Source organism: Cydia splendana, chromosome 23, assembly GCF_910591565.1.
Source record: "Cydia splendana chromosome 23, ilCydSple1.2, whole genome shotgun sequence".
NCBI classification, from domain to species: domain Eukaryota; kingdom Metazoa; phylum Arthropoda; class Insecta; order Lepidoptera; family Tortricidae; genus Cydia; species Cydia splendana.
The window spans coordinates 9,251,734-9,279,388 of NC_085982.1; the positions used below are offsets into that span (position 1 = coordinate 9,251,734).

General features: G+C 39.6%; 1 protein-coding gene across 3 annotated transcripts in view; it reads left to right on the forward strand.

Annotated features, from left to right (window-relative positions):
• The window catches only part of LOC134801808 (zinc finger protein 420-like), a 46,111-nt gene extending 18,456 nt beyond the window's left edge, over positions 1-27,655 (forward strand). For 2 of the 3 annotated variants that reach the window (XM_063774424.1, XM_063774425.1), the window contains exons 10-24: positions 246-343; positions 1,213-1,279; positions 3,640-3,777; positions 4,555-4,630; positions 5,309-5,432; positions 8,004-8,121; positions 8,996-9,133; positions 11,405-11,543; positions 12,356-12,497; positions 12,983-13,123; positions 14,337-14,417; positions 14,509-14,566; positions 16,201-16,305; positions 16,975-17,054; positions 27,546-27,655. In XM_063774424.1, the coding sequence (XP_063630494.1) occupies positions 246-343; positions 1,213-1,279; positions 3,640-3,777; positions 4,555-4,630; positions 5,309-5,432; positions 8,004-8,121; positions 8,996-9,133; positions 11,405-11,543; positions 12,356-12,497; positions 12,983-13,123; positions 14,337-14,417; positions 14,509-14,566; positions 16,201-16,305; positions 16,975-17,054; positions 27,546-27,629 (1,589 nt within the window). In that variant the 3' untranslated portion in view covers positions 27,630-27,655. The remainder of the gene's footprint in view (positions 1-245; positions 344-1,212; positions 1,280-3,639; positions 3,778-4,554; positions 4,631-5,308; positions 5,433-8,003; positions 8,122-8,995; positions 9,134-11,404; positions 11,544-12,355; positions 12,498-12,982; positions 13,124-14,336; positions 14,418-14,508; positions 14,567-16,200; positions 16,306-16,974; positions 17,055-27,545) is intronic. The other variant, XM_063774426.1, reaches the window with a different exon arrangement.

Consider the following 27,655-nt stretch of genomic DNA (forward strand, 5'->3'; position numbering starts at 1 on the left):
CACTCTCTGTCTCAGTAATAGAGGTAAATTTGACTATAAAATCGAAACAAATAATCTCAGTTATAGAGGTCTGTTTTATCTCACTAACAGAGGCAATTCAGTGCCAAAGTGCCGGGACCGCACTATGAGTCCCAGCTATAGAGGTTTCCCACTTATCCAGGTCCCACTTAACCAAGTTTCACTGTATTATATTTAGTTTATTTTAATTATATTTTATTTAGTTCAAAACATATTTTTGTTTGAAGGTGGTGCGTTCATAAAAGTGCAGTCGGGGGAGATGTATCGCGTCAAATCGGTGCAGAGCAAACCTAAGGAAGACGAAGAAAAGGATTTCACTGATCATGTATGTATTTCTGTACATATTTATTTTGTAACCGTCGTATTTTGTGACGTTGTACAGTCAAAGAATTTGATGTCCTACCCATTTTGTAATTTGTCACAGTGACAATAGTATGAGGTCTCTCTCTAGCGACTTTCATATTGATAGTCACTGTGACAAGGTAAGAAAAGGGTCGGATTAAATTCTTTGAATGTATAATGTATATATCGGCGGCCGATCGTGAAATTCCTAAGCATATCGTGAAACGTGAAAGTCTGTCTCGTTACCTGAGTCGACGAAGCCCCGTTTTGCGGGGCTCCTGTTTCTGAACAGTTTGCCCTTTGGGCATCTGATGGAACCTAACGAACCTATCCTACCTATCTATTGGAAAATAAATTCAGTTGATTTTGATGATAACTGATAACATTACAATATAAATATACTTGTGCATTTGTGACGTTCTCAATCAAAAGGTACCACATTGTCGCTTGCCATAAGGATGCTCTGACAGGTTATTTGTATAAAGATACATGCAAATTTCGTCTTTATTGTAAGCGACAAAGTGGTATCTTTTGATTGGGAACATCACACTTGTTCTCCTCATACCGTGCCTCCGTACTTTACTGGTTGCATTCAAGTTGTTATAGTTCGTTTTTTTAGCATTAGAAAGAAGGTAAGCGATCTTGACATGTCTTTTAATTGAAAAACGCTTTTTTAAATCAATAATTATTGCTTACGAAAGCAGAAAAATATAAATGATCGTATTAGATTCATAATTGTTACATATTTGCCGTGACTTATTTAAAAAAAGTGTTTTTCAATTAAAAGACACGTCAAGATTGTTTACCTTTTTTCTAAAGCAAAAAAAAAACGAACTATATTTTATTTAAAAGTTGCAGATTGTGGTGAAAGAAGATGGTGTTTTTAAATGTGTGCTGTGCAAGAAGAATAAAGCTAAAGGTTAGTAATTATTGTATAATTTGTTAATTACTAGCGGCTTAAGTTCTACCTAAGTACCTACAGGTTATTGCGTCCACTGAGTAATATAGGTAGCAATATCATATTATTTTAATAAACGAAATGTTTAACATACGTGATTTTCATAAATAAGAAAACTTTGGGATATTTTAATTTCAAAATTATGAAGAACATAGGATTTTAATCTGAAACAATCGGACTTTGTAGAGATATGGCTCGCTGGGCTGGGCCGCTATTTGCCAATCTCCGGATAGATAAAAAATCAAAAAAATAAAATGCTACTAGTCGCGGCAGCATGACATTACTAACGTCACACACTTTAAATTGAGCCGTTTATATCGTCAGGTGACAAGCAAAACTCACTAATCACTAAAGTCTATTTCAATAGAACTTGCTAACTATGTAAACAAACCGCCATATTGGAATTGTCTCTGAATGATGAATTTACTAGTGATGGGCAAGACTCCTACTTACTACTTTACTAATGTCAAACCATATCGAATAATAAAATATCAAAGTAAAAAACAAGTAGTTACTTATTTTTAATTTGTTTAATCACGATCAGAAGACAAATTAGTACTTAAGAATAATGTATTGATGTATTTTATAACCGCGGCGGTAGGTACAGAGCGTGGGTTGGTTAGTGTGTAGCGGGTTTATATTGCAAACTTTAGTCACAACACTACCCATCATAGACAATTGTAGAATTTAAAAGAAACAAAACCATCATTCTAACAGGTCCTAATAACCTAACTTATGAACCCATTTTAAACTTTTAATTAAATATCCAAGATACCGTTATATATTTATGTATTTTACGGAACGGACCGTTTCAATAGTGTATATGTGTATGGTTGCAATGGTATTTGATGAGGTGGTGTGAAAATTCAAAGAGAAACAGTGATAAAACAAAGTTACGTTGTTTGTTTAAATAGTTAGCAAGTTCTATTGAAATAGACTTTACCACAAGTTAATAGCCATAGTGGACCATATTAATACCTACATAAGGTTGATTTTTATTTAACAATTTTTTAGTAATTAGTGAGTTTTGGTTGTCACCTGACGATATATACAGGGTGATCAATCCAAATGGGTCAGTATGGAGAAGTCAGAAACTATAAGAGATAGCGAAATCTGTTCTTAGGAACCATGGCTTCGATTTTAGATTTAATAATAATGGCATTCAATTTTTTTTAAATCTATACATAACCGGGATTCGAACCTGGTCAATATTCTTGTTGTTTGTTTGTATGGCAACTTTTAAACGATGCGTGATAGGTGGGGGGTGCTCGACCAAATATCATAGAGGGCCCCGAGACAAAACAAACTACATTAAAAAAAATTCAAAATGGCCGACTTTTTTTTATTTTTTCAAGTTGGTCCGAGCGCGCTGAGATTTGGCATGCGGCGAGCCTGGGGGCCCAAGATTACCATGTCAAAAAAAAATTTTGGAAAAATCCAAAATGGCGGCGGACACGGGCAAAGTCAAATTTCCAAGTAGGTTAATCGAGCCCGAAGGGCGAGTTTCAGGCCGGGAGGCCGAAGACCGACCCCGGCGGAGGGCCGAAGGCCCGGAGCCTCCATCCCGACTCCCAAAACGCAACTCCCAATAGGAAAAGTGTTGGGTCGTGGTTAAGCTCCAACTTCCCCCTTTCGTGTGACGCTTGGGGCCTTCGGCCCTACGCGGAGCTCGGCCTTCGTTTACTCGGCTTCGGCCTCACGTGTCGGGAGTCGGGGTGGAGGCTCCGGGCCTTCGGCCCTCCGCCGGGGTCGGCCTACGGCCTCCCGGCCTGAAGTTCGCCCTTCGGGCTCGCTTAACCTACTTGGAAATTTGACTTTGCCCGTGTCCGCCGCCATTTTGGATTTTTCCAAAAATTTTTTTTGACATGGTAATCTTGGGCCCCCGGGCTCGCCACATGCAAAATCTCAGCGCGCTCGGACCAACTTGAAAAAATTAAAAAAAAATTCGGCCATTTTGATTTTTTTTAATGTAGTTTGTTTTGTCTTGGGGCCCTCTATGATATTTGGTCGAGCACCCCCCACCACGCATCGTTTAAAAGTTGCCATACAAACAAACAACAAGAATATTGACCAGGTTCGAATCCCGGTTATGTATGATAGATTTAAAAAAAATTTGAATGCCATTATTATTAAATCTAAAATCGAAGCCATGGTTCCTAAGAACAGATTTCGCTATCTCTCATAGTTTCCGACTTCTCCATACTGACCCATTTGGATTGATCACCCTGTATATATGATTCGAGCTCGATTTGGAGTCTAGGGGCGCGTACTATTGCCACTTGCGGTCAGAATTAGACTTATACCTTTACAATAACCTCCAGGATCCCGCACCGGTCGCTGCGCGGGCGAGGCGGACTTCATCATGCGGCACATGCGGACGCAGCACGACGCTCGTGTCTACATCTGCCGCACGTGCGACAAGGTGCTGCGCCGGAGGGACCACTACATCGCGCACGTCGGTTAGTATCACCATAGATACATTGATTGAGTAATATGCGTAAAATCCATGAATCTAGTATTTCAACTGGATAAGGCATGATGGGTGGGGGAAATGAGCGAACGGGATAGTCTTATGTATCTTTCAGTAGGAGTAGCAGCGAAAGCGCTATTATTGTTTGTCCTTGTCACAGTCTCACATTTTTTTTATTCCCCGCCTTAAATTAGTATGGGCTATGGTGGGCAACAAATAAATTCGACCAATCACAGTGTCGCATTGCCTATGTTTTGTTCCTCACGGAGGCACGCGTATACCACTTCTATAGGATCCTACCTTCTATGGTAAAATCTAAGACAATTTCGTGCTTCGAATTTGACAGGTACCTAAACGAGATGGCGCTGTACAGAGCTCCATACATTTTGCGGTAACTGATTATCAAAAGTTGACTTTTGACAATTCAGTGACCGCAAAATATACTCGAGCGTAGGCTGAAGGTTATGGCGCCATCGCTCGAAAACGTTGCACCATACCTTTGGCATAGTGTCGAGTAGTAGGCGTTAATATTAATATTTAACAAGTTAACACATCGGTGAAAGAATAAGGATCAAAGTCAAATGGCGTTCTAACAGTGTTAATCTTCTGTCGAAAGATGACAGTAAATTTACAGTGGCTACATAATTTACTTTGACAATCCGCCTCTATACACTCTAATCTCTTTGATGGCAGCACTTGCTTTGTACTAACAATAATATGGATATTTTATTCGAAATAAAAATATTAAATACACATTTTTCTGCAGCTCAACATACGAAAGAAAGTTCGAGTCAAGACAAGAGCAGATTCCATGAATGTGACACCTGTCATAAGAAATACAGGTATATCTTTTATTTTTTATACAGAATAGTGTATAGTGTAATTCCATCTGTCCAATATCTTGGTCCAATGTCCAATTGCGTCTCACTCTGCAAAATGTGAGACAAAATACACATGGACAGATGGAATACCACCCTAAGGGGCTATTCATAAATTACGTCGTTTGAAATTGGGGAGGGAGGGTCTGGAAATCGGATGATGGTAGCATGACGTAGGAGGAAACGGGGTCATTCGAAGCATGATTTTTGAATGATTTTAGGGGGGGGGGGGGGGGAGTGAACAGCCCCTAAGCTGTAAACTGTTGTATGTACAGTCGACGTCAAAGATATGTTTACACTTTTGCACCTTAATCCTTTGTAATAAGGCGAAAAATGTTAACATATTATCTTTGACGTCGACTGTACAGTGCAAATTTTTCTAAAAAACCTAATTCTTCTTCTATGTATTGCTGTTTTGTTCGGGTCAAATCTTGCTACAGATGTAGTGGATAATTATTTTCCATCGTTTTTTTCACGGAAACGTACGAAGATGTCTTGCTTCTTTAGTCAGTCTCGGTACAAAAAGTGTGTGAAAACACACTTGGAATTGTTTCAGTGAGTATTAGTTGCCTGTTGAAAGAAACGTACAGCTATAAAAGCTTGTATGAAATTTTTTAATTTGGATATAAAACTTATTTTCAGTTCCAAAACCCTACTAATGGAGCATATGAACTTACACAACGGGCAGCGACCATACACATGCCACATATGCCACAAGAGCTTCGCTTCCAAATACACGCACCAGTCACATCTCAAGACACATTTGGTAAGTTTACCTTATATCATTCATTTCCTACTTTTAGCAGGCGTGGCCCACTCTGCGATTTCGTCGCGTCGCTACAAGTACATGCGGCCCACACCAGTTTTGGTGTCTAGCAGTAGTGGTTGCTGCGCACCGCGTAACGTAACATAATAGATGCGTTTTGTGAGATAGTGAACCTTCTGTACCTAGTACTATTCTTAGTATTTATTCTGTGCTTTTAGGTGGGTTTTGAAATTTTATTCATTTTTTATGAACTATCATCGTCGTCCTCGCGTTGACCTGGATTTTTGCCACGGTTCATGTGAGCCTGGGGTCTAAAAAGTTCCGCTCTTACCGCTAGGCTAATAGCGCTTTTTCTACATACGATTCGTCTGAATCCGTTCGAGAAATAGTTGGTTCCAAGTGATAGGTTGTGAGGTCTAATTGAAATGGTGTTTGTTGATGTTTATAGAGTTAATTTAAAGCTTTCGGGAAAATAACCCCAAAATTTGGTTTCTATTTTTTACAATTGTACCAATGTATCGAAATTAATTAATATAAATCTTAGTTAAATCCAATTCCCGGTTCCCTTTATGCGTGCAATCGTTAACCTTATTGACTTGTGTATTAGTCAAGATATAGATAATACAAGATTTTTATTCATTTATGCCGTCTGTTTAATTTGTGTATTAAATATAGTTATTTACCTGAGGCATTGATGCGCACTACGGTGGTACCAATTGTCAAGAATAAAACGGGCGACCTTAGCTCTGCGTCTAATTACCGGCCTATCTCATTAGGTACTATACTAGGTAAAATATTAGAGCGCCTCCTTCATCCTGAGCTGCTTAAGAATATTGAAATTGATGATGCACAGTTTGGTATCCGTCCCGGTCTTTCGACAGATGCCGCCATATTTAGCTTAAAAACCGGGCAAGTGCGAGTCGGACTCGCGCACGAAGGGTTCCGTACCATAATGCAAAAAAAAAAAACAAAAAAAAAAGCAAAAAAAACGGTCACCATCCAAGTACTGACCACTCCCGACGTTGCTTAACTTTGGTCAAAAATCACGTTTGTTGTATGGGAGCCCCATTTAAATCTTTATTTTATTCTGTTTTTAGTATTTGTTGTTATAGCGGCAACAGAAATACATCATCTGTGAAAATTTCAACTGTCTAGCTATCACGGTTCGTGAGATACAGCCTGGTGACAGACGGACGGACGGACGGACGGACGGACGGACGGACGGACGGACGGACGGACGGACGGACGGACAGCGAAGTCTTAGTAATAGGGTCCCGTTTTACCCTTTGGGTACGGAACCCTAAAAAGCACCGTCAGTCACTACACGTCGCGCAAAACATCGATCTATGCGTGTTTTTTAGATCTTAGTCGCGCATTTGACCTCGTCAACTATGACATCTTGTGGGCAAAGTTACGTGCATCCCTAGTGCCTAATAGAGTGGTTAATCTGCTGAAATTCTGGTACGGAAACCAAACAAACGTTGTGAAATGGGGCGACGCAACCTCTAGCAAGTATAGGCTAGAGTGTGGGGTCCGTCAAGGGGGGGTTACCTCTCCGGTCCTTTTTAACCTGTACGTGAATGGCCTGATTGAAGAGCTGAGGAGCACCAAAATCGGCTGTCATGTAGGAAATGTTTGTGTAAATAACCTTAGTTACGCGGACGATATGGTGCTGCTCAGCCCTTCAATCAAGGGATTGAGGAGGCTACTTTCGGTCTGTGAGCATTATGGTAATGCACATGGACTGAAATATAATGTTTCCAAAACCGAGATGATGGTGTTCGCGTCGGGTTCTGGGCCGGACAGCGTACCTCCGGTGTATTTAAATGGGTCGGAAATCAATGTTGTTAGGCAGTTCAAGTATTTGGGGCACTTGTTGACGGAACGGCTGCATGACGATGCTGACATTGAGCGCGAGCGGAGGGCCCTCGCCGTCAGAGGCAACATGCTCGCTCGGCGGTTTTCTAAATGCAGCAAGGATGTAAAAACCACACTCTTCAAGGCATACTGCTTAGGCATGTACACCTCCCAGTTGTGGATAACGTTCACGCAGAAGGCAATGAGCAGAATAAGAGTTCAGTACAATGACGCGTTCCGGGCTCTTATGCGGCTGCCGCGGTGCTGCAGCGCGTCGGGCATGTTCGCGGACGCGGGGGTCCCCGACTTTTTCGCGGTAACGAGATCCCGCGTTGCCTCGTTCTGGAGGAGACTGCGCCTTTCCGACAACAAAATACTTGTGGCTGTTTCTGACGATATAAGGAGTCCGGTGTTTAAGCGCTGGATTTCTGTTCACATGGACCAGAATAGAAAATGACTTGCACTTAAAATGTGCGATCTTGATTTATTTTAACATGAGTGGCACCCCTCTACAGTGTCAGTATAGTTTTAGTTTTTAAATTAGTTTTAATGCAATTTGTATATGGGTACTGCCTGAAATAAAAGCTTTTTATTTATTTTATTTATTTATTTATTAACCATTTGGTGCCTTATATGTTGTGTTCGTGTTGTTTTCTTATTTTATTTTGCCACAAACAAACGCTCTCTATTCTATAAATGGTATGCCATTTGCAGGACCGACCCCGACCGTTCAAATGTGAGTCTTGCGGCAAATGTTTCTTCACTCTACAGAACCTCAACCAGCATCACAAGACACACTCGGGCCTCAAAGAGTTCGAGTGTAACATTTGTGGTTAGTACCTACACAATACCTATACCCCAGTTATCCATCAATCTTTATTTAATTTGGAATGTTTATGTACGTCAAGCTTTTGTCTAAGGGTGGTATTCCATCTGTCCAATTTCTTTGTCTAATGTCATTGCGTCTCACTCTCTCATTAAGCAAAATGTGAGACGCAATACACATTCGACAGATGGAATAGCACCCTAAAATGAAAATTTTGACGATTGTTAATTGACCGAAGCGTTAGCCAAGGTCTTTGTTTCAGCTTGAGCAAAAATGCTTTCGTATGTCCGGGTGTTCTCCTCTACAGGCGGCTTAGCACGGTCGCGTTTTTATCCCTTGTCACCATGCCTGTCACGTTCTAACAAGTATGTAAGTGCGAAAGGGACGCGCTTAGTGATAGTCGATAAAAATGGAACCGTGCTGAGCCCGTAGGTCGCAATTCTCAACCGATTCTCGTGAATTTTTGTGAGCAGGTTCGAGGATTAACACTTTACCAGGCTAAGGGATATATGTTACCCACATGCGACACTTCAAACATGTGTTCTATTTTCTATGAGTAAGATTGACATTCGATTGTCATTTTTGAAATGTCAGCCTGGTCAGGCGTGGCTCATTCCGCGATTTCGTCGCGGCGCAACAAGTAGCTACAAGTACATCCGTCCCACACCAATTTTGGTGGCTAGCCATAAGCCGCGCGTGGCGCTTGCGCCACCTTGCGGTCATATCTGTCCTAATCGTAACAGACGCGTTTTGTTAGAGAATGAATCTTCTGTACCTAGTACTATTATTTATTCTGTGCCCTGGTTAATAATAGTTAATACCATTTTTATAGCCACTAGTTTATTTCTTGTTAGATTTTTGAATGATGTATGTTCTATAGGTAAAGCGTTCGGCACGCAGCACAACCTGGAGATGCACGGCGTGGTGCACTCGGGGCAGAAGCCGTTCGTGTGCGGCGTGTGCGGGAAGGGGTTCGCGAGGCGGGCTGAGGTCAAGGACCACATGCGGATACATACAGGTAAACATATTAGGTCCTTACCTATGAAATTGGCGTTTTTGTTCATAGATATAAGTCTGATCCTAGTTTTTTTTTTTTTTACAAAAGTACATACACAATTACAATAAAACTACAATATGATTTCGCCAAACTGCTTGACAGCAATTAATTGTTATTTTTTATTGTTAAGTGTTCAGAATTAAGCCTTGAAAATAGGTCTTTTCATGTGCTGTCGGTTCGAGTATTAAAATTACTTATATTTTTCTAATGGTACCAATTTTCAAGAAATGGAGATATTGAAAACATACCTTAAAGGTGTCAAAAATTACTGGAAAAATTTTGTTTGGTTTGAATTAGCCATCAAAAAAATATCCGCAAAATTAATTGTATGGAAATTCGTGTTTCGTTGAAATTCTCCGAACAAAACGCCAATTTCATAGGTAATGACCTAATATTATTTATAAATTGATCATCAAATTGAATTTAAAATCTTTATTTTTATTTTATTTTATAAGACACACCAACAGTAAAATAAGATTTTAAAGTGCCACGAAATGGCCCCATCTCAGCATGTTGCTGGTGGCTTCCAGCGCTGATCTTCCGATGAGACCATTAAGTGAGAAGAATCACGGGAGGTAACAGACAAGAAGAAAAAAGACATAGAAATAACATACAGTAAACAAATAGTCAAATAAGAAAATAATTTAAAAAATAAAAGTTACACAGCAAGAAGTTACAACATAACAGTAGACACGTATAATATTGATGCGCCAATAACAGGTGTGCAACAACATTCAAACAGTTCGAGGCTTTTACACTACTTTACTAATTATAACTAGGTATACATTAATAGGTTAACTAATTAAGACATGCATGAAAAACTATAACTACTATAAAAAACCGGGCAAGTGCGAGTCGGACTCGCGCACGAAGGGTTCCGTACCATAATGCAAAAAAAACGAAAAAAAAAAGCAAAATAAAAAAAACCGGTCACCCATCCAAGTACTGACCACTCCCGACGTTGCTTAACTTTGGTCAAAAATCACGTTTGTTGTATGGGAGCCCCATTTATATCTTTATTTTATTCTGTTTTTAGTATTTGTTGTTATAGCGGCAACAGAAATACATCATCTGTGAAAATTTCAACTGTCTAGCTATCACGGTTCGTGAGATACAGCCTGGTGACAGACAGACGGACGGACGGACGGACGGACGGACAGCGAAGTCTTAGTAATAGGGGTCCCGTTTTACCCTTTGGGTACGGAACCCTAAAAACTACTTATTAAAAGTTTGTTTGAGCATTCTGCGCTTAAAATTTTGTATACAATCACTAAATATGTCTATTTCAAAGTTTTGTTCAAGAGACAGATCTCTTGCGACTCGATCGCTTGAGGCTTGAATTGTGGATTTTTTTCAGTCTTGCCAGTTAAAGGGTTAAGCTAACATTACGGTTTAGCGTAACGGGCAGCGTGAACCTAAAACGGTACTCAATGGAGACCTAGGCTCTCCGAAACATGTCTCTTTCGAACGGAGTTGCAACATTTTTGCAACTCTAAAGTCAGAAGGAGCCCACTGATTAACAGTCCGCCGGACGGTATCGGCCTGTCAGTTGTTCGGAACTGTCAAAATTTTGTTCTACTTGCAGGCCGATACCGTCCGGCGGACTGTTAATCAGTGGGCCCCTTTATATTCCCATTAAGCGCCACTTGCACCATTAACCTAACCCAGGGTAAACCGGTTAAACCTGGAGTTACCATGTTTACCAGTACAATTTGACCCTGGGTTAACGGTTTATCCGGGTATCTGGGGTAACGGGTTAGTGGGATGGTGCAAGTGGCCCTAAATGGAGTTAAGAGCTTGCTACTTAAGCCAACGACAATAATACCTACTCTTATACCTATTGTAAATAAGTCTCGCACCTATTACTTTGATCTATGTTTGGCCCAAAGGTTAACTGGTAGAGAATGGCCTCTGGCATTATGTTCGCCTTTTGTACAACTTTTACTGTGCAATAAAGTTTAAATACTTACTTACTTACTCCTCTGGCGCAGCGACCCAAAGTATCTTGGCCTCCAACACGACTGCTCGCCACTGATCCCGGTCCTGTGCCGTTTCTCGCCAGTTCACAACCCGGAGCTCGCGCAGATCAGCGTCCACCACATCCGCCCATCGATACCTAGGTCGGCCGACCGGACGGGCGACGTCCTATCGGATCCTATCGGATTTCCCTCAAACGTTCTTTTCACTCTTTTCTTTCAAGTTTAAATAAATAAATAATAATATCTGTTTCAGGGGAGCGTCCATTCGCGTGTGACGTATGCGGCGCGACGTTCTCGCAGCGTTCAAATCTGCACTCACACAAGCGAGCCACACACTACGACGACAAGCGGTACAAGTGTGACCAGTGTCCTAAAAGGTTTAAGAGGCGCAGGTATGTAAAACAGTACAATATGTGCCATTTTCAACCAAAAGGGTACTTATTGTCGGTTCTCAATAAAGCGGTATTTCCATATAGCTTCAATTTGAAATCAACCTTATCGACAACCGACAATGTGGTACCTTTTGGATGAAAACGTCATATATATCACGTCACATATATGTCACGATTCTTACACAATATGCTAAAATGGGACTTAATTGCGATCCAGATTGCGATTGTTTAACTCAGCGGTCGGCAACCAGCGGCCCGCGGGCCGCATGCGGCCCGCGAACCTCTCACTTGCGGCCCGCGAGCCTCACTGGCTATTTAGTATGTATTAATATTGACCAATGACAATGTCTGATACAGTAATAAATATTAACAAAGTGCGGCCCGCGTCCACTTCGTTAACTGCTATGTGGCCCTTGGCTGCCGACCGCTGGACTTTAACTAATTGATAAACAAGACCAAGTGCTGGTACTTTAAAAACTCGTGCAGATAAAAGATGTTGTCTTGTGCCAGTGTTACTTCAGGACCACGGGGACAGGGCCGTTCTCGAAACGTCGGAGGTATATTTCATGTTAATGTATACGCGATTAAGTCCCATTTTGGTAAATTATGTTGTAGCCCCTCGCAGTTTTTTTTACGTGAAAGCGAGTTTTCTTGCGGTGGTTCTTAGCTATGTTTGATAAAAATCTATCCAACAGTTTGTAAAGTATCAGCTCTTTTCCAAATTAAAGAAGGCATTTTTGTGCCTTGGGTTTTTTTATTTAATAGTTATTCTTACATTTCATGCATATATAATCGTATGTTTTTTTTTTCAGGTTATTAGACTACCACATCAAGGCGTCTCACACGGGCGAGCGACCTCTGAAGTGCGAAATATGTAAAGCTACCTTCGTGTATCCAGAGCATTACAAGAAACATGCCAGAATACACAGCGGGGAGAAGCCCTACGTCTGCGAGGTATGTAGCAACATAGACGAGTGTTTTTTAGACTAGTTATTAGACTATAGACATTTCACATGGGCGAGGGATCTCTAAAGTATGAAGTATCAAAATCTGCCTTCATGTACCCGGAGCACTATAAGAAACATGCCATATGTGAATACACATCGGGGAGAAACTCTACGACTGCGACGTATGTAGTAAAGAGAGAATAGTAGATTGACAACCAAGGAATGAAAGGCACTCAGTCGCTTCCCTATAGCAGCTTTAGTTCCTCCGGGAGATGATTATATATAACAATGTACATATTGAAAACGTTTTTCTTGTGTATTGTATGTCTTATCATATAATTTATTTCATTTTTGGGCCTAGCCCAGCCTGGGTCTCACGAGGTTAAAACCATTTGTCAAGTACCTCTAAACACTTATCACTGTAATGTATACTGAATTCAATTCAATTCAATAATTTTCAGTGTTCCGTTAAAATGTGTTATTATGTGTCAGGTGTGCGGCAAATCCTTCAACTCCCGGGACAACCGCAACACGCACCGCTTCGTGCATAGCGACAAGAAACCATACGAGTGTCTGGTTTGTGGAGCCGGTTACATGAGGAAACGTCTGCTGTATTCACACATGAACACACAGGTGAGTACACACATATACATACAACACACTCGTACATAGCGACAAGAAACCGTACGAGTGTCTGGTTTGTGGAGCCGGTTACATGAGGAAACGTCTGCTGTATTCACACATGAACACACAGGTGAGTATACACATATACATACAACACACTCGTACATAGCGACAAGAAACCGTACGAGTGTCTGGTTTGTGGAGCCGGTTACATGAGGAAACGTCTGCTGTATTCACACATGAACACACAGGTGAGTACACACATATACATACAACACACTCGTACATAGCGACAAGAAACCATACGAGTGTCTGGTTTGTGGAGCCGGTTATATGAGGAAACGTCTGCTGTATTCACACATGAACACACAGGTGAGTACACACATATACATACAACACACTCGTACATAGCGACAAGAAACCGTACGAGTGTCTGGTTTGTGGAGCCGGTTATATGTGGAAACGTCTTCTGTATTCACATATGAACACACAGGTTAGTATTCTTTTTATACGACTGCCCAGCTTTTATTAGGGTTCCGTAGCCAAATGGCAAAAAACGGAACCCTTATGGATTCGTCATGTCTGTCCGTCTGTCTGTCCGTCCGTCCGTATGTCACAGCCACTTTTTTTCCGAAACTATAAGAACTATACTGTTGAAACTTGGTCGACAAAAATAGAAAAAAAAAACAATAAATTTTGGGGGTTCCCCATACTTACTGAAACTGAAACTCAATTTTTTTTTTTTTCATCAAACCCATACGTGTGGGGTATATAGATACCCCACACGTATGGGTTTGATGAAAAAAAAAATTACCCACCCATAGGGATAGGTCTTCAAAAATGATATTGAGGGTTCTAATATCATTTTTTTCTAATGCGCGAGAGACACTTCCAAAGTGGTAAAATGTGTGTCCCCCCTCCCCTGTAACTTCTAAAATAAGAGAATGATAAAACTAAAAAAATATATGATGCAAACTTCTACCGAAAATTGGTTTGAACGAGATCTTGTAAGTAGTTTTTTTTAATACGTCATAAATCGGAAACCGCAATTTTACTATGTTACTTCCTGCTACGGAACACTTCATGGGCGAGTCCGACTCGCAGGCCGCTTTTTTAACTTGAAATCTATGTAAGTGACGTCAAGATATATATCAGAAAAAGGTAAAAAAAAATTCTAATGTTAAAAAAACGAAGTATATATTGTATTGTTATTATGTCGCAGGGCCACTTGGCGGAGTCGATAGTGGTGAACCAGCCGCGCGTCACCATACAGCGAGTCTCGGACGGCGCGCCGGGAGACAACGTAAGTATTGATTCCAGTTCGAGGAAATGGGCAATCGACCTGTCATTTTGTTGTCTGTAAAATGTTAATAATGTTATGTTTATATTTTCAGGTATACGAGTCCACGGAAGAGTTAGAATTAGAAAGTGAAGGAACGGCGGAAGCTAGTGGTAAGTATTTTTTATTCATCAATATCATTGACGTACGGACGTATCTCAGGACGGGCCTTACGGACACTAAAAATGGTACTAGTTCAGCGGTGTCACTCACGAATTCGAGTCAATCGTGCAGTCGAACGCAACTAGTTGTGACCAATCGCGCGCGTGATGCGAACTCATCGAACTAATCGCGTTGTAGCGGTGTCACCGCTGTACTGGCCCCATTCATGTCCTATTCTTATTGCCCGTGAGGCCAGTCCTTAGATATTATACGTCAATGATCAATATGCAGTAGTCAATTTTAAATTTACTGTAATTTGTGACCTGAATATATCATAGTGTCTATGGTATGTAATTAATGATTCTCACGGTGACTTTCATTCAGACTTTAACGTAACTAAGGGTCGTATTCCATTTATCCAATTTCTTTGTCCAACGTGTATTGCGTCTCGCATTTTGCTTAATGAGAGAGTGAGACGCAACGATATTGGACAAAAAAATTGGACAGGTGGAATACCACCCTTGGCATGATTTAAGACTAGCTTTTGCCCGCGACTTCGTCTGCGTCATGGTCTAATAAAACATGGTCTTCTATTCCCAGAGTGACACGGGCCTACGTCACAATAACATTGCCACTTTATTTTAACATAACATGTTACATGGGTACATTATACCTATGGTTAATAAATAATAAGTTAAAATATTTCTTTATAATTTTATAATTTTCATTTATATGTATTTTATCTTAAATTCTACAATAACACGTCATTTTTAATTATTCGTTAGCAATATCTTCCGATTCACGAAAGAAATTTCAGACGTTCGGGTAATTCTGTTTACATTACTGGCAACACAGGATAGCGCTGTCACATTTGACAATTCGGATCTAGATAACTTCATGCCCTGACCGTCATCCTTGTCGAACGCGTGTTAATTGTTATTTCCTTCTCGCTCAGTGTCAGCAGTCGCAGTGTTTTCCAAACTTTTTACGTCGTAAGCTTGGTAATTAATGTGTAACTGTGAATTAGTTTTTCAAACGTTTGTCTTGTATAGATAAATAAAGTTTAATTTAATACATTAGATTTGTTTTATTTTACTATGTTTCTACATGAATAACTTAAAATTAATGCCGTTAAAATAATTTTCACCGTTGGTTAAAATTCTCCCACATTTTAAAGTTTGAGAACCTGTAAACAGCATGATGACGTAGGCCCGTGTCAGTTAGGTCATACGCGAATCTCGGAATAGAGTACCAGGCGGAGTATATTATTATACCATGGTCTGCGTGGAATTAGTGACAGCAGCTAAAGTAGATAGCGCCTGGATAATGCTAATAGCAATCATTCAATTCGCGCATTGCTTACTCTTCAATTATTAGGCGATTCATTAACTCTTTCAATTCCACCCCCCCTTGCACTCTCTTTAGGGATGATTTCCGACATAAAAACTATCCTATGTCCTTCCCCGGGACTCAAACTATCTCTATACCACATTTCAACTAAAATCGGTTCAGCGGCTTAAGCGTGAAGAGATAACTGAGAGACAGATACACTTTCGCCTTTATAATATTATAGTATGGATTTAACTTAAATGTACGGTAGATATATTACATACAATTTCAATATCAGTGACAATATGAATTTCAGGAAGCCACAACGCGGTGTATATAGGCGATAAGAAATACAAATACGTCCTTCAGGAGGGGAAGACTTCTCTAAACCTGGTGCGGGATACTGAAGACATTCTTACATGTAAGTTATAGTTTTCATCACAGTTGAAATATGGGAGTTTTCAGAAAAAGTGTACCATTTATTTTTTTACGAAAAACTAACAACTTTTGGGTTATTTCGACTCAGAAACAAAGAAAAAGTGTCCCCAATTTATTATACAAAATTTTGTATGTTACTTTTGTGATGCTGATGGCCCATACAAGATGTATATGTGAAATTGGGTCGCAAACTGAGTTTTTCGGACATTTTTTCCCTCTTGAAATCGATATCTCTTTAAGAGCGGTGCCAAAGTACCATGTCATTTAAAAAGTAACTATCGTGATAGTATTATGGTTCAAATTTATGTGATAATAAGGCATATAGAATATTTATATGCAATTGATTTTTCTATTTGAAAATTTGGATAAAAAAGATAAAGATAAAAATAAGTGTATTGCATACAAAACAGGCAGTACAATACATAAATTGTTGTGACATCGGGCGGGTGCATAGTATGGGTTAAATAATACAGAATTTCCAGGGGTCCCCGCACTAGGCTAGGCCTGTACCGCGGGAGACCAAGTATGCATTTGTATGTTATGAGTGACAGTTGGAATAATAGAGGAAAAAAAATATTAACTAAAAATACATTGTTTGTTAGCGAAATAAATATCCTTGTGATGATAATGTCGTGTAAATGTATGATTGCAGATAATTTGGAGGGAGATTTGAAGTCTGAATCGAATTTCCTCGAGGCCGTCACCGCCGAGCAGTTGGGAGAGGAATCAGAGGTAAATACAGTTACTTCATTATCTTCAATATTGTTCTAGCACTAGCCCAGAAAATTGATAGGCAGAATATGTGGTATTATCTATGAAAAGGGACCTTATTGTCGATGGCGCTTACGACACTAACATCGATGAGCACAAAACGTAGTAGTTTAAAATTGGGGATTCTGGCCCAGTTTAGTTATTTTGATTTCCAATTTAGCAATTAAGTTTCTTTGATTACTGGAACATTCAATGTTGCTGTCTATCCAATGCGGAGGTCAATTTATGTTATGTGACGCTGATGAACTTATCAGTCATCGGGTTTAAAGGTCCCTTTGTAGTTTTTTATAAATAACTCGTAAACGGTGACCTGTAGCAAAAATGTTCTGATACATAAGTAATCTGCGTAAAATTGTCTACATTAAATATTCTATACACTTTTTCGCTAGGATCAGTATTTAAAAAAATATTTAAGGTAAAAAGTTAAATATGATCAATTGTTAATATTTTTTGTAAATAACTCGTAAACGGTGGCCTGTACCAAAAAATGTTCTAATACATAAGTAATCTACTTAAAATCTACTCACACCAGAGGATGATGAAGACCGGACGCTTAGCTAAAACGCTAGGTTGAAGGAGAAGAAGATTGATCCTAGCGAAAAAGTGTATAGAATATTTAAGGCGCTCTTATACTAGAGTTTTACGTTTTCAAGGGGGTGAAGCAGACGAGTGGTAGAACGGGCAGGCGGGCGCCCCGCGCGGCGCACCGCACCATTCCCGCGCAGCACGTCTACGTCCTTATTCTGACGACATCGGTATTCTGAATCGTCAGTTCCGGGATTTTTAGTTCGGCAATTAATATTGAAAAAGATTTATTAGTAAATTCGAATTTTGATGAGTACTTAATGAAATTAAAAACCGGACAAGCGCGAGTCGGACTCGCCCACTGAGCCCACCGAGGGTTCCGTACTTTTTAGTATTTGTTGTTATAGCGGCAACAGAAATACATCATCTGTGAAAATTTCAACAGTCTAGCTATCACGGTTCGTGAGATACAGCCTGCTGACAGACGGACGGACGAACGGACGGACAGCGGAGTCTTACTAATAGGGTTCCGTTTTACCCTTTGGGAAGGGAACCCTAAAAATGGTAGGTAAGACGGTGAGGTCGGTGAGTGTACCTAAATAATTATTAATTATATGTATACAATATGAGTGTATACTTGACTGATCATGTTTTTGTAAAAATCGATTTCGACTGGCAAAACATATTAACCGGGCAACCGGGTTTTTTAACCTAATTAGACCCCGCTGAATCCGAAATTGCCGGTTGATTGATCGAATTCTTGACTGGAAGTGAGATAGTTGATATTAAAGGTCCCCTTTTTTTAAGTTTTTCGTAAATAACTCTTAAACGGTGGCGCATAGCAAAAATTTTCTTAAACATAAGTAATCTGCATAAAATTGCCTACAAGAAAGATTCCGTACAATCGTTCGCTAGGATCAATATTCAAAGAGATATTAAGGCGGGAAAGTTAATTATAATCAATTTTTGAAGGTCTCTTTTTTTAGTTTTTCGTAAATAACTCGTAAACGGTGGCCAATATAAAAAAAAATGTTAAACGTTAATAATCGACACAACATTTTCAATAAAAAAAGATTTAGTACATTTTTAGCAGGGATCAATATTTAAAAAGATACGATAAAGAAGACGATAATAAACTTAACTGGCATTTTAAAAAGATAATAAAGAGGGAAAGTTAATTATAATAAATTCTAAGGTTCCTTGTTTTTATTTTTTCGTTAATAATTTGAAAAGTATGACTCATAGCAAAAACAAATTTTACACAAATAATAAACATAAAATTTCCTACAAGAAACATGTAGAACACTTTTCGCTAGGATCAATATTTAAAAAGACAAAGCATCCGGTAAGTCAATTATAATCAATTTTAAAGTCCCTTTTTAGTTTTTTGTAAATAACTCGTAAACGGTGTCCCATAGCACAATAGGTTTTTATGAATAAATAATCTCCATAAAATTTTCTGCAAAAAACATCTGAACACTTTTCTCTAGGATCCATATTTAAAACGATATTAAAGGAAGAAAGTTAATCACATTCAGTTCACAGGTCGCTTTTTTTTCGTAAATAACTCGTAAACGGTTGCAACGGGGGCAGTTGTAAAAAATATTATACGTAAATATTGAACATAAAATTGTCCACAAAAAAGGTTTTGTACACTTTTTCGCTACGATCAATATTTAATGAGGTATTAAAGGGGGTAAGTTAATTATAATCAATTTCCAGGTCCCTATTTTAAGTTTTTCGTAAATGACTCGTAAACGGTGGCCCATAGCAAAATAGGTTCTTAATGTTAACTAACCCCCCTTGGCTAAAAAGTGGCCTCCATGTTTAAAATTCATTTGTTTACGTAAGATGTCCGTCTTTGGGTCACGAATTTACATGTGTGTACCAAATTTCAACTTAATTGGTCCAGTACTTTTGAAGAAAATGGGCTGTGACAGACGGACAGACAGACAGACAGTCGCACGAGTGATCCTATAAGGGTTCCGTTTTTTCCTTTTGAGGTACGGGACCCTAAAAACTAAAAAAAGTGACATGTGAATTGATTGTAATGAACTTTCTTCCTTTAATATCGTTTTAAATATTGATCCTAGAGAAAAGTATTCAGATGTTTTTTGCAGGAAATTTTATGTAGATTATTTATTCATAAAACCTATTTTGCTATGGGACACCGTTTACGAGTTATTTACAAAAAACTAAAAAGGGACTTTAAAATTGATTGTAATTAACTTACCGGCTGCTTTGTCTTTTTAAATATTGATCCTAGCGAAAAGTGTTCTACATGTTTCTTGTAGGAAATTGTATGTTTATTATTTATGTGTGATCAACAGGGTAAAGACCGGTAGTGATCACCGAATCGTAAGAGGCACACTGAATATCAATATTCTTACGATTAATAGTTATACACTTCGATCGCAAAGCCCGTTGACAGCTTGGTAGGAGGTCCAAGAGCCAAGCTGTCCCGACATTATACCGAAGATATCCCGGACATCAGTCTGTACGAGATTAGGATGGCCCTGAAGCAGCTTAAGAACAACAAGGCGCCGGGCAAAGACGAAATCACTTCAGAGCTTCTGAGAGCGGGTGGAACACCGGTACTTAAAGTCCTCCAGAAGCTCTTTAATTCCGCCTTGTCCGAGGGCATAACGCCTAAAACATGGTAGTCCGGTGGCCGGCTGCATGAAACAAACCTCATCAAAAAATAGAATATACCTACCCTGTAGAGGTACCTGACATTTAGTAGCTTCCAACGCACTTGGTCGGCCTAGGCTTAACCTGGCAGATTTTGTACAAATGGCAAAAACGTTGGACAAAAATTCATCAAAAAAAACCTCATCGAAAAATAGAATGAAACTTGTATGGTAATATACCTGACCTTGAGGACAGTAAAAAAAAAGTGGTCGGCCTCACCTTAGCCTGGCAGTTTTTGCAGTCCGACCAGATTTATTGGGTCACGTGAGAGCTACAATTTACCTCATCGAAAAATAGAATGAAACAAACGGATTATAATAGCTAAAATAAGCCTGTTTACGTATGTCTTGGTCGGCCTCACCTTAACCTGGCAGTTTTTGCAGTCCGACCAAATTTATAAAAAAATCATCAAAAATTTTTTATCGAAAAATCATATGAAACTGGTATGGTACGATGGCTGCCTTTGAGGACAGTAAAAAAAAAGTGGTCGGCCAAATCCTGTGTTGGCAGGTTCCTGTGTCCGACCAATTTTGTGGTACCACGTGAGAGCTACAATTTTACCTCATTGAAAAATAGAATGAAACAAACGGATTATAATAGCTAAAATAAGCCTGTTGACGTATGTCTTGGTCGGCCTCACCTTAACCTGGCAGTTTTTACAGTCCGACCAAATTTATAAAAAAAAACATCAAAAAATTTTTATCGAAAAATCGTATGAAACTTGTATGGTACGATAGCTGCCTTTGAGGACAGTAAAAAAAAAGTGGTTGGCCAAATCCTGTGTTGGCAGGTTCCTGTGTCCGACCAATTTTGTGGTACCACGTGAGAGCTACAATTTACCTCATCGAAAAATAGAATTAAACAAACGGATTATAATAGCTAAAATAAGCCTGTTGACGTATGTCTTGGTCGGCCTCACCTTAACCTGGCAGTTTTTGCAGTCCGACCAAATTTATACAAAAATCATCAAAAAATTTTTATCGCAAAATCGTATGAAACTTGTATGGTACAATAGCTGCCTTTGAGGACAGTAAAAAAAAAGTGGTCGGCCAAATCCTGTGTTGGCAGGTTCCTGTGTCCGACCAATTTTGTGGTACCACGTGAGTGCTACAATTTACCTCATCGAAAAATAGAATGAAACAAACGGATTATAATAGCTAAAATAAGCCTGTTGACGTATGTCTTGGTCGGCCTCACCTTAGCCAGGCAGTTTTTGCAGTCCGACCACATTTATAAAGAATAATAATTTCTATATTGAAAATATGGTTTCTTCGCAGCTTGAACTTAACTTAATAATGCTAACTGAATAAAGTCATAAGTAAATGAGTCCATGGAGGTCTTAGAGGGCTTTAAAAAAAAAGAAAACATTCAGTTCAAATTTTATTCATAAATCTATCTAATATCTAAATAACGTTTTCTAACTACTGACGTGGTTTCAGAGTAACACTTACGTTGAGATGATGTCTCACAGATGTCAAAAATAAAAAGGTTTTCATCGATTTTTGACAAGTTTTGAATCGTATATCCTACTTTTCCACTACAGATAGAATGAGGAGGCATAACTGACATTTTATCACGCCAGGTGGCGCCTCCATAGTGGAGTTGCTGTCACTGTCAAATCACATACATTGTTTCCAATAAATTGTAAACATTCTCCTTTTTAACCGACTTCCAAATCCCAAAGGAGGAGGTTATCAATTCGGTTGTATGTTTTTTTTTCTCCACAATACTGCAATAGTCTGCGACAAATTGTGGAAATATACCTATAGGATCTCCCTTTTTTTCCCAAGGACCCGATATGCATAAATCGGTGAGAAAAAGCTTTGAGTACCAAAAACTAAGGCAAATGACAAAGACCGTTTGTGTAGGCTGCATTTTAAGGAAGATAAATATTTTGGAAAGAGTAAATACACAGGTAAGCTAAGTTTGAACGAAGTAGTACATAATTTAGGGCATAATGGCTTGGCCACACATGCTGTATTCCATACGCATCATGACTTTGTTTACCTATCTGATGGGCGGGCGTATATGAAACGCCTTCTTGTACATGCAGGTGATCCAGGTATACACCAAAGCTTAGTTTTCAATCGAACACTTGTAATATAAGAGGAAAAACTGCACGTGAGCCTTCCAACATTTTAATAAACGGTAAAATACACAAGATAACCTCACATATATTAAGTGATTATCTTTGCATCAAATCAGCCTTTTTTCCATCAACTGTAGCATTTCTCCTTCAAAGCTCGGTTTGTAGAAAAGAAATTCCCACCTTTTACCAGTGGTAACTACTGGGAATAAAAATTCCCAGTAGGTACCACCAAACCGAGTTGGTGGTAACTACTAGGAATTTTTTTTCCCAGTAGTTACCAGTGGTAAAAGGTGGGAAAATAATTCCCAGTAGTTACCACTGATAAGAACTTGGTGGTAACTAGTGGGAATAACCCTTTTATTGTTAATAATTACTGTTAATCATAATCATCTTCGGAGTCGAAGTCTGACGAACTTTCCCCAGACTCCGACTTATCTATTGTTATTTCTTCGACTCGCAAAGGCGTTATGTGTCCTTCAAACCATTTGATCTTATACATTTCATCTCTTAATGTCCAGCCACAATGTGTTGCATCAAATTTGATGCAAGTGGATTCTGCCGCACACTGCCACATTGAATTTATGAAAGCCGTCCGTAACAAGCCATACGTCAACAGGTTTATTTTAGCTATTATAATCCGTTTTTTTTTTCATCCTATTTTCGATGAGGTAAATTATAGCTGTCACGTGGTACCACAAATTTGGTCGGACTGCAAAAACTGCCAGGCTACGGTGAGGCCGACCAAGCCATACGTCAACAGGTTTATTTTAGGTATTATAATCCGTTTGTTACATTCTATTTTTCGATGAGGTAAATTGTAGCTCTCACGTGGTACCACAAAATTGGTCGGACACAGGAACCTGCCAACACAGGATTTGGCCAACCACTTTTTTTTTACTGTCCTCAAAGGCAGCTATCGTACCATAAAAGTTTCATACGATTTTTCGATAAAAAAATTTTTGATGATTTTTTTATAAATTTGGTCGGACTGCAAAAACTGCCAGGTTAAGGTGAGGCCGACCAAGACATACGTCAACAGGCTTATTTTAGCTATTATAATCCGTTTGTTTCATTCTATTTTTCGATGAGGTAAATTGTAGCTCTCACGTGGTACCACAAAATTGGACGGACACAGGAACCTGCCAACACAGAATTTGGCCGACCACTTTTTTTTTTACTGTCCTCAAAGGCAGCTATCGTACCATACAAGTTTCATACGATTTTTCTATAAAAAAATTTTGATGATTTTTTTATAAATTTGGTCGGACTGCAAAAACTGCCAGGTTAAGGTGAGGCCGACCAAGACATACGTCAACAGGCTTATTTTAGCTATTATAATCCGTTTGTTTCATTCTATTTTTGGATGAGGTAAATTGTAGCTCTCACGTGGTACCACAAAATTGGTCGGACACAGGAACCTGCCAACACAGGATTTGGCCAACCACTTTTTTTTTTACTGTCCTCAAAGGCAGCTATCGTACCATACAAGTTTCATACGATTCTTCGATAAAAAATTTTTGATGTTTTTTTTATAAATTTGGTCGGACTGCAAAAACTGCCAGGTTAAGGTGAGGCCGACCAAGACATACGTCAACAGGCTTATTTTAGGTATTATAATCCGTTTGTTTCATTCTATTTTTCGATGAGGTAAAATTGTAGCTCTCACGTGGTACCACAAAATTGGTCGGACACAGGAACCTGCCAACACAGGATTTGGCCGACCACTTTTTTTTGACTGTCCTCAAAGGCAGCCATCGTACCATACCAGTTTCATACGATTTTTCGATAAAAAAAATTTTGATGATTTTTTTATAAATTTGGTCGGACTGCAAAAACTGCCAGGTTAAGGTGAGGCCGACTAAGACATACGTCAACAGGCTTATTTTAGCTATTATAATCCGTTTGTTTCATTCTATTTTTCGATGAGGTAAATTGTAGCTCTCACGTGACCCAATAAATCTGGTCGGACTGCAAAAACTGCCAGGCTAAGGTGAGGCCGACCAATTTGTTTTTACTGTCCTCAAGGTCAGGTATCCTACCATACAAGTTTCATTCTATTTTTCGATGAGGTTTTTTTTGATGAATTTTTGTCCAACGTTTTTGCCATTTGTACAAAATCTGCCAGGTAATAGCCTAGGCCGACCAAGTGCGTTGGAAGCTACTAAATGTCAGGTACCTCTACAGGGTAGGTATATTCTATTTTTTGATGAGGTTTGTTTCATGCAGCCGGCCACCGGACTATGGAATAGAGGCGAGGTGGTGTTGTTCTTCAAAAAAGGTGATAACAACCTATTGAAGAACTACAGACCCATCACGCTTCTGAGCCATGTCTATAAGCTGTTTTCAAGGGTCATCACGAACCGTCTCGAACACAGACTTGATGACTTCCAGCCTCCCGAACAAGCCGGTTTCCGAAAAGGCTATAGTACCATAGACCACATCCATACGCTGCTGCAAGTTATACAGAAGACCGAAGAGTATAACTTGCCATTATGCTTAGCGTTTGTGGACTATGAGAAAGCCTTCGATTCGGTGGAAACATGGGCGGTGCTTGTCTCTTCAGCGATGCCATATTGACTATCGGTACATCGAAGTGTTGAAGTGTTTGTATAATAACGCCACCATGTCGGTCCGAGTACAGGAGCAGAGCACGAGGGCGATTCCATTGCAAAGAGGCGTAAGGCAGGGAGACGTTATCTCTCCGAAACTGTTTACTTACTGCCGTAATGGAAGACGCCTTCAAGCTCCTGGAATGGGAAGGACTTGGCATCAACATCAACGGCGAATATATCACTCACCTTCGGTTTGCCGACGATATCGTAGTCATGGCAAAGTCGATGGAGGAACTCAGCATGATGCTCGATGACCTCAACCGAGTTTCACAACGGGTGGGCTTGAAAATGAACATGGACAAGACGAAACTTATGTCAAATGCCAATGTTGTGCCCATCCCAGTCTCTGTTGGGAACTCGGTACTCGAAGTTGTTGACTCGTACATCTACCTAGGACAAGTAGTCCAATTAGGTAGGTCCAACTTCGAGAAAGAGGTCAACCGCCGAATCCAACTCGGTTGGGCAGCGTTCGGGAAACTACGTAATGTCTTTTCGTCCGACATACCTCAGTGCCTCAAGACGAAAGTCTTTAATCAATGTGTGTTACCAGTGATGACTTACGGCTCCGAAACGTGGTCTTTCACTACCGGCCTCATCTCAAAACTCAAAGTCGCTCAACGAGCTATGGAGAGGGCTATGCTCGGAGTTTCTCTACGTGATCGAATCAGAAATTAAGAGATCCGTAGACGAACTAAAGTCACCGACATAGCCCACCGGATTAGCAAGCTGAAGTGGCAATGGGCAGGCCACATTGCACGCAGAGAAGATGGCCGATGGGGTCGAAATGTGCTCGAGTAGAGACCACGGACTAGCAAGCGCAGCGTCCAGGACGTCCAGGACGTCCACCCACAAGATGGACAGACGATCTTGTTAAGGTCGCCGGAAGACGCTGGATGCGGGTCGCTTCCAACCGGCACGTATGGAGGTCCAAGGGGGAGGCCTATGTTCAGCAGTGGACGTCTTATGGCTGAGATGATGATGATGATGATGATTTATGTGTAAGATTTGTTTTTGCTATGAGTCATACTTTTCAAATTATTGACGAAAAAATAAAAACAAGGAACCTTAGAATTTATTATAATTAACTTTCCCTCTTTATTATCTTTTTAAATATTGATCCCTGCTAAAAATGTACTGAATCTTTTTTATTGAAAATTTTGTGTAGATTATTAGTTCATTTTTTTTATATTGGCCACCGTTTACGAGTTATTTACGAAAAACTAAAAAAAGGGACCTTTAATATCACATATCTCACTTCCAGTCAAGAATTCGATCAAGCAACCCTCAAATTCGGATTCAGCGGGGTCTAATTAGGTTAAAAAACCCGGTTGCCAAAAAGTAATATGTTTTGCCAGTAGAAATCGATTTTTACAAAAATGTGACCAGTCTAAATTATTCAATTTGATTAATTTTATAGCCTTTTAAAATATGTTTACACAATTTATCAATCGTGACTGAATTCCGGATTGGTTAGATGGGTGTGTGCCTTTGCTGCCCAACTTGTTATAAAATGACAATATGACGGACGAATGTCTGAAATGTCATCGTATTTAAGAATTATTTTGCTTTTCTTCGTAAGTATGTTGAAAAACATTGTGTGTATAACATATTTGCATATTTATACTGTGATTACCCATTTTATGAAACGTCCGCTAAACTAGCACAGGTCCGACGCTGACAGTGGTCACGGGCGTACTGGCGTGAGGAATAGGCGCAAGGTATTGCCGCGTAGGGTGTAATTTAGTAGGCAAAATGTTGAATTCATCAAATGATGAATGAAAAAATTAACGTATCGATAAAAGGACAAGCAATAATGAAGATTTACTTAAAAGCTATCGACTGAAGTAAGTTTCATATACATTTTCGTCCTAGTACTTCTAACATAAGGAAATAAAGACAGTGTTAGGCATGTTTTCAACTTAAGATTCTATCGAGAAAATAATGAGCCGTCGTGTTTCTGACAAGCAATAACGTAGTTCAAGGACTTATACATACTAGAAAATAATGCATGAAATCCTTGTAAAAGTCTGTAAATATGGTGGTGGTAATCAAAGAAACTTAATTGCTAAATTGGAAATCAAAATAACTAAAATGGGCCAGAATCACCAATTTTAAACTACTACGTTTAGTGCTCATCGATGTTAGTGTCGTAAGCGCCATCGACAATAAGGTCCCTTTTCATAGATAATACCACATATTGTCTTTGCTACGCTAGGACGAATTTTCCATCAGATGTCATGCATTGGAAAGAGTTGACAAACTTCAAAATTTTATAATTAGAGCTACCGAATAATGTACGGAGCCGTACAGCGTCAAAATCGAATACCTTTAAACGAAGAATTCTTGTTTATGTATATATTTCGGGGATCTCGGAAACGGCTCTATTTCGATGAAATTTGCTATCTAGGGGTTTTCGGGGACGATAAACCGATCTAGCTCTAGGCCTTATCTCTGGGAAAACGCCCACTTTTAAGTTATTATATGTTTTCCGAGCAAAGCTCGGTCTCCCAGATATAATATTGTGTGTACCTACAGCTGGCGGACGGCAGCGGCTGCGTGCGCGTCGTGCAGATCACGCTCCCCGACGGCAACCACGGCTGGGTCGCCGTCAACCCGTGAGGAGGGGGGGTCGCCGTCAACCCGTG